The sequence below is a fragment of the Anas acuta genome, chromosome 3, assembly GCF_963932015.1.
Source record: "Anas acuta chromosome 3, bAnaAcu1.1, whole genome shotgun sequence".
Lineage (NCBI taxonomy): Eukaryota > Metazoa > Chordata > Aves > Anseriformes > Anatidae > Anas > Anas acuta.
In genome coordinates, this window is record NC_088981.1 from 17,705,786 (window position 1) to 17,724,455 (window position 18,670).

At 36.4% G+C, this 18,670-nt stretch overlaps 1 protein-coding gene across 8 annotated transcripts in view; it reads left to right on the forward strand.

Moving 5' to 3' along the window:
• The window catches only part of CDC42BPA (CDC42 binding protein kinase alpha), a 156,597-nt gene that overhangs the window by 72,799 nt on the left and 65,128 nt on the right, over nt 1–18,670 (forward strand). For all 8 annotated transcript variants that reach the window (XM_068675911.1, XM_068675909.1, XM_068675910.1 and 5 more), the window contains exons 7-12: nt 9,491–9,584; nt 10,113–10,313; nt 10,898–11,146; nt 13,508–13,587; nt 14,629–14,795; nt 15,653–15,775. In XM_068675911.1, coding sequence (XP_068532012.1) covers nt 9,491–9,584; nt 10,113–10,313; nt 10,898–11,146; nt 13,508–13,587; nt 14,629–14,795; nt 15,653–15,775 — 914 coding nt within the window. The remainder of the gene's footprint in view (nt 1–9,490; nt 9,585–10,112; nt 10,314–10,897; nt 11,147–13,507; nt 13,588–14,628; nt 14,796–15,652; nt 15,776–18,670) is intronic.

The following is an 18,670-nucleotide window of genomic DNA, read 5'->3' on the forward strand; positions in this document are numbered from 1 at the left end:
AAAAACCAAAGAGCTTTTCTTGTTTTCCTTTGCTCATTAAGTTGACTCAGTGAGTCTCAATAGGGCTAACTGTTTAGCCAGGTTAAGGACAGAGTCCTCCATTAAGAAAAACAAGAGATACTGGGGGAAGCTGTGGCTGTAGCTGATGCCAGAGACTAACCGTATGATGATGCTATGTTTCAACAGAATAAAGCAGCTAGCTGATCCCTTAATGTGGTCTGGTACTAAGTGTCGAGTCTTCCTGAAATGCCTGTGTGAAATAAAGACCCTTGTTTTGGGGTAACAGAGCAATAGTGCTGGTGCTTACTTCTGAGATGCAAAGAGGAGACCTGGGAGCTCTGCCCTGCCGCAGCTGCAGACTCCTGAGCTGAAGTACGAGGAGATGAGTTCCCTGTGGTACAATTCTTACGCAGAGAAAGTATGTGCAAAAGAGCAGTGGTATGGAAGGCAACTCCTTTGGTATTATCTAATGGCTTGAGGCCAGTCTTGCCAGCATTTATCTTCACAGTGTCATCAGTGTCAAAGACTGACCTTGGTTGCTGAGCCTTCTGCGATAAGAAGGGGCTGTGTGTTTGTTAGGCTTTGGAGCAGCAAAAGGAAGTTTTTCATTTGAACTACTTTTATAAGCTTGTCTACTATTAAATGTTAAGACATGATCAAAACAATTTTGTCTTTTTACGTGTCATATCCTTGCAGAATTTAGAGAGAAAGAAATGCTTTGCCATTATTTGTTTTATGAATTGGAATTTCCATTGCAAAAATGCTTGTTACTAAAACCGAGGCTAAAGATGCTAAAACTGAGGCTAAAGTGTCTTGAGCCACTAGAACTAGGAAGTACATGTCCTGCTATGGTTGAATATTTAGCATCTTGGTGATTTAAAAAAAAATAAAAGTCCTGTTCTTTCTTCCATGTTTTGTTTGCACATCTTTCAAAACTCCTGTGCTTGTGCCTGGAATTTTCTGCATCCTGAAAGATCCTCAGGAAATCTAAACTGTTACAATTCCCTGAAAATTACAGTGCAAAGCTCTCGTGTTTTTATGCATGAGTTATTACTTAACAACACTATTAGTTACAAGATCAATGAATTAAACATTAAATTCTATATGTGTTTTAACCCCAACAAGTTTTTTGGTCAACCACACAACTTTTAGGAAGTTTCTTGGCTTCTGTGTTCTTTTGTATGAAGTTTGGTCGGTTTCAGGATGCATTGGATATCAGTTCCTGTTGGGCCCTTGCTTGTCTGCCATAAGAATTGGTGCTAATGCCTATGACTCTTACATTTTTGTTTCATGGATGTTTAAAGTAACATCTGTAAATCAGCATTGTAAGGTACTAAAATGACCTACTTGCTTTAATTCATAAAACTGATAAGAAATAGAAATAAGACATACAGGTGCCTTTGCCCTGACATCTCTTCAAAATACTTGACTAGGGTGCCTAACTGGATGTGTTTTCTCCCTGGGTATCTGGTTCCGATAGCTGCTTAGCATTTTGGATGATAGAACCATGGGAAGTATGTAGCTGCCAAGTACTAATCAAAAAGAATATTTCAAATGACTTTTTCTTTCTGAGAAGAAGAAAAACAGTTTGATACAGGCAGCTTTTCAAAATAATTATCCATATTTTAGAGCTCTTATCGTTTTTGAGATATGCATTATTTTAAAGCAAATGGATACATATAGAGGTCACAGGGAGATATTTTTTCTAGGTTAAAAATGTTAGGACATTGTAATGCTATGTGGTGGAGCATATATTTATATGCCAGTAACTCCACTCAGTTCAAGCATTTAGGAATGAGTATCAGTGCCTGAACAAACTCAAGATCTATATTTGTTGGCTGATGTACTCATTCCCTGTTGTTTGTTATTATTTCCTTTATTAGCATTTGAAATTCATAAAGGGTAATGGATACAATAAGGTATATACTGAATAAACACAGTAAAATAAATACTGCATCCAGAAGACTTGTCTGAGTGGCAGAACTTGGAGCAATGTAGATCTGTAGAGAAAAGGCCTGGGAGGTTACTCTGAGAGGTCAGTCTGATACTTTTCCTCTGCTGCAAGGCAAGATCAAGCTATAGCAAAACCACTCTTCATAGATATTTGTCTAACCAGTTCTTTTATATAAATACTGTGATGGATATGGTGAAATTTCCCTAATCAATTTGTTACAGTGTGGTATTGTCATTATTATGAAAGCGTTTCCTAATGTCTAATCTAAGGATCTTTCATCGGAATAGTACTTGTGCTGCCCACGCTCAGTGTGGATAGCAATCTGCCTTCTTTTTGTATGTTCCACTTAAGTCTGTGGTGCAAATTCTTTGCAGTAAAAGAGGAAAGCAGCAACCTCTGTGCTCACCAAAAGTAAGGTAATTTCCTCTCAATATCGTTTAAAGATTCAAAAAACATTCTTTGTCAGAAAACATACTCTGAAACTAAGTAATTGTGGGTTCAGTACCTGATTCTGTCTGTGCTGGTTGGTGAAACCATGAGTTGCTGAAGTAGGCATGCTTGTACAATTTCTTCACATGTTTTGTCAATTAAGTTTTTTTGCTAGTGCACGTTCTGCATCTAGTACGTGTAACTTTAATTTCTACATTGTCTATCATTTAGTTTTGTAATATTACTAAGAATAAATGTTGGTTAGGGTGTGCAGCAGTATAAATATAAGACTGCACACACTAATCGGCAAGTATGGCTGTATGTCAGATCCAAACTTCTATCATATCGGTTTAGTTCAGCTGTCCTAGTAATTGATGGGAGTCTGCCCACTGACTTTAATGAGATTGGGCTGAATCATCTCCCGCTGAGAGTAGTGAGATTCCTTTAGCAGAGGTAAATTACTGGATGTTCCTGGAACAACGCATACATAATTACTTATTATCAAAACTTAATGAGAAAACAAAGGCGTTTTACAGTATTAAGACACTGAATAAGAAAAACAACAAACCCTGAACCACATCATTGCAAGTTCAAAATAAGATTGTTTATAGCATTTCTTCTTCTTCTTTTTTCATGTATTTTCTTTGCTTATTAAGACTTAAATCTTAAAGTGTTTAATCTGACCATTCCTATAGTTTTCAAGGCGATGTGCATGGCTACTACATCTTTTTAAATTCCCACATTTAGTTTGTTAGCTTTACAGGAAGCAGGTTTAGTTTACTATAAAAAACATGATACAGCTGTTTGAGTGCTATGTAAACAATAAGGTTGTGATCAAAATTACTTACATTATTTTGAATTCAATAGAAATAATCACATTCAGGATTCCACCCAGAGCTGGAGGGGTATCTGTTTAGGAGAAGGCAGGCAGCAGAGTCTTGATAAGAGGAATGGTTAATGAGGTACAACATATTCCAGTTTTCTTAGGCTGTTCTCTTGTGCAATCTTACTGGGATTACTGAAGAATAACTGCCAGCAGTTCAATTTAATTTGTCTCAGTGCACATTGCCAGGTGGAACATATTTCTAGTTTTGCTCACTAGAATTTGGATAAAATTTCGTTGGTAGAATATGGCAACTTTGATATAATCTGGCAGAGAGTAATAGATGAAAGAAATAAGCTCCTGGACATTACTGCCTGTAGATTTGACTGGAAAAAAAGTGAAGCAATTAATTGACTAGCGTTCCTGATGGCAGGTCACCAGCTGTTTCACTCTGCATATCTAAAGCAGGCTGTCAGTATGGCATTGCTGAATACCTTCACAAAAACTTTACAGACGCCAAATTTTCTCATTTCATTGGAATGCTGCCAAAACCAAATGTTTTCCTTTTTTGTTATCGTGGTTGCAGTATTTCTGTGTGAGAAGAGGAGGTGTGTGGAAGAAAAATCTTCCTGAAACTACAGAAGGGAGTGAAATAAACTGCAGAACTTAGGTTCTGACTAAGGGTAGCCCTGTGTTTTCAAGGAGTTTTGGATAAAAAGTCCAGGCATTCTGACAAGATCTTGGTTATATTCCTTTTTTTTATTTTTTTTTATTTTTTTTGAGGAGGTAACTTGGCAAACAATGATGTTTCTATTTGTAAGAGTGGATAATTATAACCATTGATGTCTGCTTTTAACTTTTTTGGTTTATGCCTTTGGGAAATCCTCTTGTACATTTAATGAGTAAATAATATACTGTGATATCCTCAATTAGTATTAAGTTGTCTGCATCGGTCTTTCTCTGCCAGCAGTTAGTCCAGGAACTAATTTATTTTTTTCATCTGGTGGTATTTTAATTGGCACTGGTGATAGCATTAACAAAATGCTGTTCATATGAAAAATAATTTAATATAACTTATTCACTTTGTTTCTCAAGGTCAGCATGTCTTGGGGTGTGTAACCTGTCTGAATTCTCCAAATTATCACTTTCTTATCCATGGGACTAAAACAAACTGGTAACTCTGCTATCAAATTGCTCCTTTGATTTCAGACAGATGCATTTATTTCTTCAGGCTCAGCTGACATTGCAGTTGTTGAATCTAGAACCCTATGAACCTCTACTGTCACTTCAGTTCTGCCGCTTTTTGAAAAGCTCAGCTCTGTTTGTGAGGAAAATCTATTAATATCTGAAACGTTTAGTCCAATGGTGACATATCACAGAATCACAGAGTGGCCGAGGCTGGCAGGGACCTCTGAAGATCACCCAGTCCAACCCCACTGCCAAGCAGGGTCACCTACAGCACGTCACACAGGATGGCATCCAGGCAGGTTTGGAATATCTCCAGAGAAGGAGACTGCACAGCCTCTCTGGGCAACCTGTCCCAGTGCTCTGTCACCCTCACAGGAAAGAAAGAAGTGTCTTCCTTTCTATTTATCTCTTCCCCTGCCTCCATGAGATTGCCCAAGAAAAAAAATCAGCGTAGAATAGTTCAGCTGGAAGGGACATTCAAAGATCATCTAAGCCAACTGCCTGACCTCTTCAGGGCTAACTGAGAGCTAAAGCACCTTACTGAGGTCATTATCCACTTTGCTAGGATGCCTGTTTCAGTGTTGACCACCCTCATGGTAAAGAAATTTTTCCTGGTGTCTAGTTTGAATTAAGTCAAGATTCTTCTGGAATCACTGCTTCCTGTGCTGTAGACCGTCAGAACTGCTTGTTGTCTTGCAAATAACTGAATAACATCGATTCAGTGATGCAAAGAATGACGTAGATGAACCTCAGGAACGGGTACACTTTGAAATCACAAAATCATCAGATAGTTCATGTTTCGTAATTCAAGGAACTTCAGGAAATCAGCTAGCCCAAATTTCAATATGCAAGACCTCACGATTTGTAAAGGTTCGTTCAGTATCAGAAATTAATCCATGAAAAAAAAATGATTCACAAGTATTTGTTTTGCAACTGGAATGTGCTATGTATGGGTTTAGGATGTCTCAGAGGGAATACTTTTTCTCAAGTCTTACCGAACAAATGAAATTCTACTCTGGCTCATTAACAGAGAAATCAAAATATATGGCAATAATCCAAATGTCTGCTGTAGTCTCATTTCAGAATTTTGTTTATATTAACACAGTTTGTATCTAAAATGTTTGAGTTTTAATTATGGCTTAAGAAGGTAAACTTATTTTAAAGAGAGTTGAGTGGAGTGATCTGGATAAACAAGCCAATCTAACGCATGAACAGCTCCCCACATTAAACCAAGAAGTATTCAGAATTTTGAAAAATGATTCTTTAAAGATTTTGTCAGTTTTTATTAGAAGCCTTCACACTTCTGTTTTCTGCACAAGTGAAGTTGCCAGCGTCACACAGGTTGTTCTTATGGCATTCCTCAGCTGAACAGGAGCAAATAATAAAGTCTGCAAAATACCAATACAAATTGCATCACTTTGTCCAAGCTGCTGTTGAGTACTGATTTTCTCCTATAATCAAGGCTAAAGCAACTGAAAGAAATAGAAGTCACTCCCATGGCTGTCCTCTGTGTTGGAGTCAAGGTTTAAATGACCAAATGTATGTTTTAAGAAGTTTCTTTGCTTGAGACTTCTGGGTCCTTTGAGGCTGGTATGTCACTCATACAAACAAACAAAAAAACAGAACAGCAGTCTGTGTTTAGATCACCACCTCTGGTGACAGTACTGAGTAGAAGTCAATATAAGGAAGGTTTGTACTTCTTTGGGTATGGTGGGTACCCATGCCCCATTAATCCACTGTGGTATACTTTGCAAAGAACTTGTGCAACAGATCTGCTTTGTGCTGGGTCTGTCTCTAACAGCCTGTACGCATTGCTTCCTACGTTCCTTGCAGTTTTCTTCTTCTGCAGGTTTGCTCTATTTCAGAGCTCTGAGAACGAAGGGACTTTAACTGCAGTTTCAGGAGATGATGGTAAATAGTACTCTAGAGAAAGTGTGGATACTCTGTTAATAGTGCTCTACCTTGCAGTACCAAAGAATATTTCTGTGTAGCAGAACAAAAGGTTAATGAAGCAAGAGGACAGAGGAAGTATGGACTGGAGGAATAAGAAACCAGTGGGAGTGGGAATGGAATCTGGGAAGTGACTGTGGGGAAATACTGGCTGCTGAGAACTTAGGAGAAAAAAGTTTACGTGTGTACAGGCAGGGAAACTAGGATTAAAGAGAAGAAGCTGATAGTGAAAGAATGAAATCAGAATGGAGGTGATACAGGTTTGATGGGCTGTGGAAGACTAGACATCTCCATTTCTGAGGTGAGTTTAGGAGGCAGGAGGTGATAGAAATAGAATTACAGCTGAGATGGAAGCAGGGGGCCAGTGCATACACCAAGGGAACTGGGATGAGCCAAGGAATATGAGGAAAACCATGCTGTGTTTAGAAGAGAAGAAAAAGCAGTTCTGATCACCAAAGGAGTAAACTTCTTCAAAACATCTTCAAAACAAAAACCTGGAGTAAAGCTCTTAATTTAATGGAATCTAAAAAGTGCTCAGCAGAGATGCGATGTTTATGACATTACTTTTCCCCATAACGTACATGAAGTTGGCTTCTTTTTCCTTAACTGTAAAAATTCCTCATCTAAAGTTATTTCTGAGCCTCACAAACTTCACTGTGCAAGAAGTACTTGTTCCTCTGAGCGCTTTCAAGGTTTGCAGTTCTGTGTTAGCATAGTGCAGAAAACAGAGTGAGCTTTTTCTTGTTTTCTGCTATTTTGTGAGACGGGGTGGAGGAGGTCAGTTTGGTTTTATTATACTAATTATTCTTATTATTTCTCTTAGGAACATACTAAAAGATAAAACATGGAAAAATGGAGTCTCGAGGTGACTCATGTTTTTGTTTAGCTTGAACTAGGGCCAGCTTCTAAGAGGAACTTGCATGCTTTTACAAAGTGTTTTATACTGAAGTTACATTTCCAGAGGCCTCCATAGCATGTGTTTGTTTTCAGTTAGGAACATGGTTTTGGTGGGTCACCGTAAAATAAATAAAGCTATTTCTGCAGTCTGCAGGTTGTAATTCTTTGGCGTATTCAGAGTCAGCAAAATTCAAAAGGGAGAATGTTATTCAGAGAATGGGATTGGTGAATTTTTATGATTTGCTTTGTAATGAAATGTCTTCATTATGCCATGTCACATGATGCAAAAAGTTTAATTTCACATAGTGTTTCGTTGTTATTTTATAAACGTTTCTACATCTCTGTAAGGCAGCTAAAATTTATTTTCAGCGTGAGCCACTTTGAGTTTTGAAATTGAGCTTTTACCTTGTGTTTTTATGCTGTAAGGCCTTCTAAGGTTTGTGTGCCAATCTGTTTGGTTCCCAAGATACCGTAGAACAGAAACTGATTTCTGAGTGTCATTCAAGTTAATGGTGTGGCTTTGCTTTGCTTGAGTCAGTCTGGTTACACGGGGAATCTGAGATACCAGCAATATTATCTATACTTAAAATGAAGAGATTGAGAGCCCTGGAGGCAATACCAGCACTGCTCTTCGTGCTCTGCAATATCTGTTGTTCAAGTCACAAGATACAAGTTGTTAGGCATTAAATCAGTAGCCGTGCTGTCACTGCTGTGACCCCAGGGACCCTGGAGAGCTGCAGAATTGCACATCGGTTGGTACCTGGGATCTGCTGGCAAGTTCTAGCTCTGCTTCTCACTTCTCTCTGGCTTTTGCTGCTGTCATTTCTGGTGACTGGGTCAGCAGTGGGCCTGAAGAATGGGAGGATTGCAGCTTCGGGAGTAAACAGGGTTTTGTGGTAAGCCAGCTGCATTTAAACCATGGGTGGTCAGGTGCCTGTGCCAATTTTAGTTAAAATACAAATACTGCTTTGAAAAGACCTGGGGAAAAAAAAAAAAAAAAGTAAATTGTAATAATGTTTCTGCTTTTGTGAATTAACTTTTTAAAGTTGTGAGTGAATCAGGATTGAAGTTAGTTGCAGTAAATGGATGTTTATAAAAGGTAGTTTATAAAGCCAGGTGCAACACGTGAATTATTGCATATATATATCCATGTGAAAATAGTTATTGGAGTAAAAGCCTGATACAAAACCAATGGCTTTACTGATACATGATAACCCTAATTCACAAAGTAATCTTGTGTCAAAACAACATGGTGGTACTCTATTAATTATCAGTGACTGTGTATAACAGCGTATAACTGGGTGTAACAGGGTGAGAGCTTTGCACAATTGCTTCCATAATGCCACTCAAGGTGGCTTTCTAATTTAGCCATTATAAATCCACAATAAGCAATGTTTAGAACAACAACATGAGCTGGCAGGGTGCACTTGCAGCCCAGAAAGCCAACTGTATCCTGTGTGGCATCAAAAGAAGCTTGGCCAGCAGGTCAAGGGAGGTGATTCTCGCCCTCTACTCTGCTATACTTTATCTATATTTCAGTATACTTGGGTATCTGTAAAACAAGAGACCCACAAAAAAAAAAAAAAAAAAAAAAAAAAAATCAATTTTGCAAAATAAGGAGTGTTTGTTATGATGCCTGTTTAGAAGAGATTTTTCCATTTGTATCATGACCTGAGTGGGATAGATGCAGATTTTGGCCAGGCAGAGCTGCAGCAGTTTGTACAATGGCTTTGTTGGTCTATTTCAGCAGCATGACAGACATACGTAGTGGGCAGAGATTTGAGAGAAAAATGCTGAAGAAAGACATTAATTTTAATAATCTGTTAGTTATTTTAGTGTTTCATTAACACTATAGTAAAACTTACAGTTCTACAGTAAAACTTAAAGATCATTTTATGTCTTCAGTGTTTGTGTTCATCTTTCACTTGAGAGCAGTTCGCTAAAATTCTTCAGATGATTTAAAGTTTTGTATGCTTGTAGTTCAGAGCTAATAAAGTTGCCTTTCTTACCTGTAAGAAGAGTTTGACTGCACAATTGTTACTAAAATCAATATGCATTGTATGATTTGATGTACAGCCCATGTCATGAAATGTCCCTTGGTATACATTTTGTTATGTGATTTGTGATAGCATTCCATCTACTGATCTTTAATGTTTTCCAATGGTAGAGTGTTGCAGAGTTAACGATTGGACTATATGTTATGCAATACATTTGGGGACTAATTCTGAAATGTTTTTTTTTATTTGCAGGGATATTAAACCAGACAACATTTTGATGGATATGAATGGACATATTCGATTAGCAGATTTTGGTTCTTGTCTGAAACTGATGGAAGATGGAACGGTAAATTAGAAAGAATGATATATTCATAAACACGTTTTCCTCAGTCCCTTGCTAGCCACTAAAATGTATGTTAATAAAGAGAAAAGGTGCCTTATGTCAAATGAAATGGAATTGCAGTGGTATTGGTATGTAACTAGCCTGAGTTCAAAATACTACTGCATGCTGTCTGGACTTACTGTTCATAAAATACTTTGGTTAATATATGTAATCATATATATTATCTCAAATATAACACTCCAGGGAATGATATGTGCCCTAAAACCTAATTAATCAATAACAACTCTAGACTAACCTTTGGCAGTTTCTCTTTCTCTTCTATTAAATATTCATAAGAGTTTATCAAAAAATGTCATTGGAATGCCTATTAATGAAGTAACTTGGATGCTTAAGTGTTCTTTTATAAATTTAGAAGCTTTTTTTTGTGTTTAGGTTAAACTAGGCTAAGTTTATATACTTGCACAGTGCCACAAGCTGCAGTGTCTGTAATGATGGAAGTTGATTTTAGTCCTGCAAATGTAACTTCTACAGGTCCAATCTTCAGTGGCCGTTGGAACGCCAGACTACATCTCTCCAGAAATCTTACAGGCCATGGAAGATGGAAAAGGGAAGTATGGGCCTGAGTGTGACTGGTGGTCCCTGGGCGTTTGCATGTATGAAATGCTTTATGGAGAAACACCCTTTTATGCTGAGTCCTTGGTGGAGACCTATGGGAAAATAATGAACCACAAAGTTAGTGCATTTTCTCTTTCTGTCTCTCTCTCTGAGCTAATTTTAATAAGCAATGGGGTAACTTGGAGGTGTATTTAAAAATGAGGTTTTATGTAATGATTATGTCAATGTTTATAAATGTAGAACATAAAGTATGTTTCCGTATAGAGTTTAAAGTTATGGATTGCAGATGGCTTTGCTTTGGGATAAAGAAGTTCAAAGCTAAAATGTGGATTTGGAAACATGGCTGCTAGTTTGCTCTATGGAACAAGTCTTGGATACGTTGTATTGCTCCTTTTGTGTTACTTTCTTCTGTTGGTTCTACTGGTTGGCCTATACAGCAGATTCTTTAAGTGTCCTTCCACTTGTGCAGAATCCAACAGTTTAAGAGAAATTCAAATAAGAAAATCTAGGAGATACATTTTTAATAGGTTCTATCTTTTGTCAGAAGTATTTTTCCTAGAAACCTTACTATGTAAATTTAAGAACATGCGTATTTGCACATTTGTTTTTCTACTTAATAGTTTTCACTCAGACACTCAGAAGAGTGATTTCTCCAACTTTTTGGTGGTAACAAACTGTTTGCTCTTATCTTAATTTTTAAGGAGAGGTTTCAGTTTCCTGCTCAAGTGACAGATGTCTCTGAAAGTGCAAAGGACCTCATCCGAAGGCTCATTTGTAGCAGAGAACATCGACTTGGGCAAAATGGGATAGAAGACTTTAAGAACCATCCATTTTTTGCTGGAATTGATTGGGATAACATTAAAAACTGTGACGCACCTTACATCCCAGAAGTCAGCAGCCCCACTGATACCTCAAACTTTGATGTGGATGATGATTGCTTAAAAAATTCTGTAAGTATATAGTTATCATTTTGACAAATCTGTTTTTGTTTTATACTTTACAGCAAGACAAAATGGCAGTTCATTTCTGTGTGTTCATGATGTTCTGCACAAATAATAAATAAACGAAGCTTTGAAGAACCTGCAGGGGGGTATAAATCCACAGCTTGTAGTCTGATCCTCCAAGTATATATCTGTAGGGATAATTTCTGTTAAATATTGTACAGTCATTGTAACTTCACATGTCTCACTCACACATATGACTTATTTGCAGTGACAACTTCTTAGTGTCCAGGTTTTATAAATAATAATATATTGATATGTAGATAGTCAGCAAGACACTATTTCTAATAGAACATTGTTGATATTTGTATTAAGTTTGCATAATGCATTTTGTTGTAGTGCTGTATTAGTAATTGCTTGTATCTCTGCCAAATCTCAGTTCATTCGGACTAAAATTTTTCAAGCTTCTTTTCTGACTTAAGTTGAGCTTTAGAAAACTTAGGAAAAATGTTACAGCTGTTTTTTTCTGGAGCAATCTTAGTAAGAAATAAATAATTCTGCCTTTGCTGAAAAGCTTGCAACTGATGATTTTTAATAATCTTAGTGTTTCTATGCTTTTAAAGAGGACCTTTGACAGATGATAGGGATCCTAGCATCAGAGGAATGCCTTGTGTCATCTCTTTGGAAATGCATTTTTATTTATTGAAAGGTGCAGAAATCTGTTGTTTGCATGTGAGGTGAAGCATTTGCACTGCTTTTGCTTTTGTTTTCTGAACTGCTTATGCTTCTCAGTTCCATTGAGTTTCCTGGACCCCCAAATAAGCTTTAGTCAACATGACTTGATATAGGCAGGATGTGACTGTTGTTTGCATTCCCATTCCTCCAACAGCATAGTAAAACCAGATGAAATCCAGTGGTAGAGGTATGTGGTATGGAACACCTTTCAAGCAGACAGATCAGGCAAATCAGTCTAGCTACATAAGAACAACATGCATTTTTTACATTTTTCATCAGTTTTTATACTGAATGTCAAAATGTCTGGAAGAGGTGGAAAAACTCTCAACTTGAACTATATGAAAAGTAATAAATTCTGTGGCTACAGTGTATAAAGCAGTCCTAATTCTCAGTTGTTCTCCACTTGAATCTGGTATTGCCCATTTCCCTTCACAACTATTTTTATCTTACAACTTTTTTATACCATCTTCCAATACATTTCCATATTATTTTGTCCAGGGACAACTGTTGGGATTGGGTGGTAAAAATGGATTCTGTCTGTAGCAGGTGTTTGTAAAACTTGATTACCTTTTGTAGCTTATTCACACTGTCTAAGCTTCTCTTGTCTAGGGGCCTTTTTTGATATGAAGATCATTTTTCTGCTACAAGGTCAAATTTGTGAAGTAATATAGTTGATGTCACCACCAAAGAAGTAATTTTGGATTTCTTTTGAATACAGTCTTGTTACCTGTTCTGTCCTGCCAAATTCTACATTAAAACATGTACAACTGGTTCTCTTCTTTCTCTGTTTGATTTCAGGGGAAGAAAAAAAAAAAACAGCATTAAATTTTCTTTTATTTCAAATGCTTTATCACTTTCAGGGTCACAAGCTTCTTCACAGGGGGTTGCCTTTGATGACCGTTATGTAAGCAGGCATTATGCAAGACAGACTGGGAGGCAACCTGTAGTGTAACAACATAAACCTTGCATCTTGGGATTAAACAGGAAACTTTTAACAATATACTTAAGAATATTAGAACTCAAAAGAGTTCAGAAATGTAGCAACAGGGTTGTTTTAGCCTGAAGAGAAACTCAAAGATTTGTCTTGATTTGTAGTTGTCTGTAGTTTGTTGATTTGTCTGGCAGAGAAAAGGAACAACGATGATAAAAATGTTCAAAATACTAATGAGGTTAGAAAACCCTGTTATAATGCTTTTTTCAAGAAAATGTCGAACTATTGTTCTCTCAAAATAGAGAGCCTACTCAGAAAAGGGGTAAATCTATGGGCAAAAGCCCAGCTGACTGAAGAGCAGAGAGGAGTAAAAGAGGGAATGAAAAATACTGTGTGCGCTAACACCTTGAAAAATGGAAGGAATCAATTGTCTTTTAATCTTTATTATATTCTGCTTTCCTCCAGTGATAGCCTGTTTAATCAGAAAAACATTTTTATGCCAGCATGTTATATTTTTATATATTGCCAGCTATTATAGGTAGATTTAGGTGATGCCATTTCATATTTGAGCAGTATGTAAGGATGACTGAAATCTAGTCAATATGATATTGTCACTAACATTTCACACATGATTAAACTCTTTTTTTATTATTTTTCTAATCCAGTGGAATATTACTTGCTCAACTGTTGTGTTATTTTTCTAGGAGACAATGCCTCCACCATCACACACTGCATTTTCTGGCCATCATTTACCATTTGTGGGTTTCACATATACAAGTAGCTGGTAAGTAAGATTTCTGAAATTGTCAGTATGATAGTTCCATAATATCCTGTTTCTCTCTGAAACCCACAGTAGACAGATTAGAAAGGAATGTGGTATACTGAGAAGATTACCAGGGAATAAGCTAAAATGCTGTATGTCCAAAATAGTGAACCTTCTGCAGGTAAAATTTACATCAATGTAAAGGTCACCAACTGTGTTCAGGGGTGTTATGTTGAAAATGGTGGTTTTCAGACAGTGTAAGAAGTTGACCACTTATGGCAAAGATAAGATCAGATATGTGGACCCAGAGAGAACTTGGCCTATAAGTCTTTAAAAACTGTTTTATTTCTAGTCCTTTGAAACTCTTGTAAGTTTGAATGGAAACAACAAAAAAATACTCTTAATTGATATTTTGTATTAACATGGTATTTGTCATGGTCATCTGTACTGCTAAGTAAAACAGTAACAACAAAATCTACGTACTCTTCCTTAATCATTATTTACTTATATTTATAAATGATTACAACTATTGAAAAGCCAGGCATGTTTCTGCAAATGTGCTTAGTACTGGTTATGTGAGGTGACCTGTAGACTTCAAAAGGATTATTTGCATAAGTAGCAGTATGTGTAAATGAGTATACACAAAACCAAGGCCTCACAGTATTTCTGATATATAGATGCTCTGATTTCACACCATTTGTTGTAGTTGTTATAAGTAAAGTATTTGGCAAACTTGATGAATAATTTTAAAATAAACTGTTATTGTAATCTTACTATTTAGACAATCACTTTTTGCTATCTGGAAGCTAACTTGAACTGTCTGTAATGGTCATTTTTAATCAGGAGTTTATTCACTTTTATATTATTAAAAATGCATTGGGAATATCAGTCATGCTAGGTAGAAATGAATTCAAATTTTATTAAGCACATATTGACAAAGTATTATTTTATTGTGTAATGATTTATGTAGTTATTCACAATTTAAACAACTTTACTGTTTGTTTTTTAAATTTTAAACACATCCTGTTGTAAAATCAAATACTGTTTTATTTTCTTTCCCAGTGTGCTTTCGGACCGCAGCTGTCTCAGACTGACAGCTGGACCACCCTCCATGGATCTTGATGCGAGTATCCAAAGAACTTTGGAGGACAGTTTAGCAACAGAAGCTTATGAGAGGAGAATAAGACGTCTAGAACAGGAAAAGCTTGAACTTAGTAGAAAACTGCAAGGTAGAAAAATCTTTCAGTCATGATTTTGACTTAATTAGCTTTCTGTTATGTGAAGCACAGTTTATTCAGCGGAGAAAAAAAATATAACTCATGGAATGCTTTCTAGAAGAAAAAAAATATCTCTTATTTCTGTTGACATATTAAACTTCTATTAGTCTTTATGCTTGAAATATCCTATGTATGCAACTTCTTAAAACATGCTAACACTGCTTGCACTATGTCTTATATAACCATTCTGGCGTAAAGATTTAATTGTAAAAATGTCTAAGAACTTAATTTTCCAGTTGACAGTTGCCAAAAGTAATCGGTCCCTACTCATCAGAAATTATATGTCGTAGCATCCTGAAAATAATTGGCATCATAGCATCCTGAAAAAATTGACCATTAGCCATTAGAAATTATAAATCATAGCATCCTAATCTGTAGACATACATAGTTTTATTACAGGAGTAAGACTTGGTCTTGCTGGAGGCTGGAAAAGATTTTTGACACATAAATGACTGTGTAACCTAATGCAGTGCTTGAATTCTCAACAGTGTATGTTGTTTCCTATTGTTCTGGGGGAAAAAAGAAACATGTTTTTTCATTAGATCTGTAGAGGCATTTAATAATAATTACAACTGTAGTTTTCCGAAATATTCATCATAATTTAAATTTCTACCTCAGTGCTGTTTTTGCTTTAAGATTTTGAGTCTGCATGTTAGTTGTTAATGTCTGGGATATTGCCTTAAGTGCATACATGTAAAATGCCTCAGTAGAGGGCCTTTTTGGCATGTCTTAATTAACCAGTAATACCTTTCTGACCACCTAAATGTCAGACATTGTAATTGGTTCTTCTCTCTTACATCTGTTTTTAGAGTCCACCCAGACAGTCCAGGCTCTGCAGTATTCAACAGTGGATGGCCCAATTACAGCAAGCAAAGATTTAGAAATTAAAAGCTTAAAAGAAGAAATTGAAAAGTTGAAGAAACAGGTAACAGGTAAGTTATTAATTTTAATGTAACAACTGTAACAGTAAAGAATAATTTGACAAGATCTTTTTCCCCCCAGTGCTCTCCTTTTAAAGAATTTTCTAATCTATTTTTATTTCTCATTTTATTGTTTGCTTCTCAGTTGTGGTGCAACATTTTTTTCAAATGCAGCTTAGTACTTAGTTCTTGAGTAATTCCAGTTGCAAGGGAGAGGAAATTTCAGTGACTTCTGCTATTACCATTAGTGGTGAATTTCCACTGGTTTTAAATTGTGGTATTGCTAATTTACATGGATGCGAATCAGGCTCTACCTAAGAATCTGAAACCATGACAAATTTCCTCTGTGCTTCCTTGTGTTTTTTTGTTTTGTTTTTTTCCTTCCAAGAATGTAGTGCAGGTGTAGATAGAGCAATTGCTTGGTTATTTTTTGCTCTATCAAAACTCATGGCTGTCATTGTACAAGTCAAAGTCACTTTGCTGTCGTTTACAAGCCACTGTAGCATACCTTAGTATTTCTCGTTTTATGTGCAGTTACATAGATAGTAAACTGGAAAGAAGGAAAGTATTGATTCTTGCTTACATGGCTAAACAAACTTGAGGGATGAAGACTTCAGTCTAGCAGTTTTAACAGTCTGAAAAATATTTAGTTTGTGGTTTAACCCAGTAGACAGCTAAATGCCACACATCTGTTTACTCACTCCTCCTGCCCACAGTGGGATGGGGAAGAAAATGGGAAAGTGCAAGAACTCAAGGTTGACATAAGGACAATTCAATAAGAAAGAAAAACAACCCCTGCCAACACACACACACACACACACACACACGCAAAGTACTTTAAGCTTGAAAGAACCTTAAGCTTGAAAAGCATTTTTGAAATTTGTGCAGGTAAAGAGCTGAATTTCTTAAATTAATGTCATTTTATGATTTTTTAGAACTCTCAAACTGGTTAAAAGCAAAGATCTACCTAGTGCAGTATCCTGTGTTTTGAATGTCTGGAAACATTTATGGAGAGTCAAGGAAATTTAATATATCCAAATTCATCTTTGCTATCCTTACTCTCCCAGATTCACCATGTTTTAAGAATTTCTAGAGATTTTTATTTAGGAAAATTAACAAGATTGACGGAGATTGTTACGTATTGAGACTAGGAATGTAGAAAGAAGGAGGACAGATCCTATTTTTCTTGTCAACCCAAACAGGAGAAAGTGTGCATTTTATGAGAGAAAAATCAGATATGGTAGATTGATATCTGCTTGTATAACTGTAGGTTACCTGTGGCGAGGGAAAATGCAGTGAGAAAAGGGTCAAAGAAACTTAAAAAAAAAAAAAAAAAAAAAAAAAAGTTGTTCTGGTTTGTATTTGTGAAAAAGCGTCATTCACTTCCTTCAGGAATGCCAGCAGGGACACCCATAGAAAGAATAACTGGAAATTAACTTCCAGACATTTTAGTTGCTGTGTTTAGACTCTGCTGCTATGTTACAGGGCAGAAGCACACTATATATGAATTGCAGATTGTAGCACATCGATTATATTATGCTAAAATTGTGTGGTCTGAAAAAGTCTGTGTTACAGATGTACAGTTGGACAGATTCTCTGGCATGATGTAGCAGTTTTGCATTGTATCATAAGCATTATTTTTTGGATGTGAACGTGGCTTAAGTAGCTCAGGGAGGATCTCACTACTCTGAGTAATGTCCTGTTGGTGCTGTGTCAGAACAAAGGTTTTTGTGAAGCTGTTCTCCAGCCAGATGTCCTTCCAATTGTTGCTGTAACGAGGAAAGGCAAGACATGATCAGAAATCTCTGTTCTGCAACAACACTCAGCTCCAGTTTTGGTTCCTTGGGGCCAGTGAAAAGCAACATTCATTAGAACAGTTTTTTCATAAGAACATGCATATATAGAAAAGCAACAAAGTCAGCTTTAACTCATATTTTCCTCTTGACTTACTGAGCTGCAGCTCAGATTTTAGTGCATTCTTGCAGATATTACTCTCTTTCTTTGGTATTGAAAAAACAAAACAAAACAGTGTTGAACATTCTCCAACACAACTGATACCCATTTCTATTTATAAAAGAATTCAGTGTCTGGTAAAGGCAGCTAATATTGAGAATATTAATTAATATTATTTTCCCTTAAGTACCATTAAGAATTTTCTGTTTCATGCCACATACATATTTATATATTTATTCCTACAAACATGCGCTTTTGGTTTTTGGGTTGAAAGTGAAAAATGTGATCACATACGGAAGACGTACAGTCATCTAATTCATGCCTAGTCACCACATAACTGTCCCAGTATATATTTGAATGCCTTGCCAGGTCCAGACATTACAGTCACTAAATAGAAGGCACTCACGTGCCTTGAGTTGTAGCTAATCCAAGTTAATTTCATAAAATTGGGAAGAGAGAATGTTGTATTTTACTTGATCTTACGGTTGATGTGTGTGGTGTTTTGGTTTGTTTGTTGTTGTTGGTTTTTTTTTGTGTTTTTTTTTTTTTTTTTAAGAAATAGATTTTAAAACTAAGTTATTCACGTAAGACAGGCACAAACCAGATGATGGTCATGTCTGAGTGCACGCAGATTTAGGGGAGCTAGTTTCCAGCTTACTGGATGACCTTTAAAATATCTATATTTCCAAGTCTAGAACTGATGAACTTTTAAGAAGGTTCAGTTCAGGTGCAGAGCTGAACGTTATGCTTTTGGCTCATCTCTTGGGCAATTAAATGTAATGCCGTAACTTCCTCGGTGAGTGTTTGCATATATCAGCCAAAATGTGAGCAACAGCTAGAGTGCTTAGAAGGAAAATTATCGTTTACTACTCACATGTTACAACCAGCTTTTATATTCTTTAACCTGTTTTGCTGCCTCTTCTGGAACTCTAAGTGTAAACACACATTTAAAAA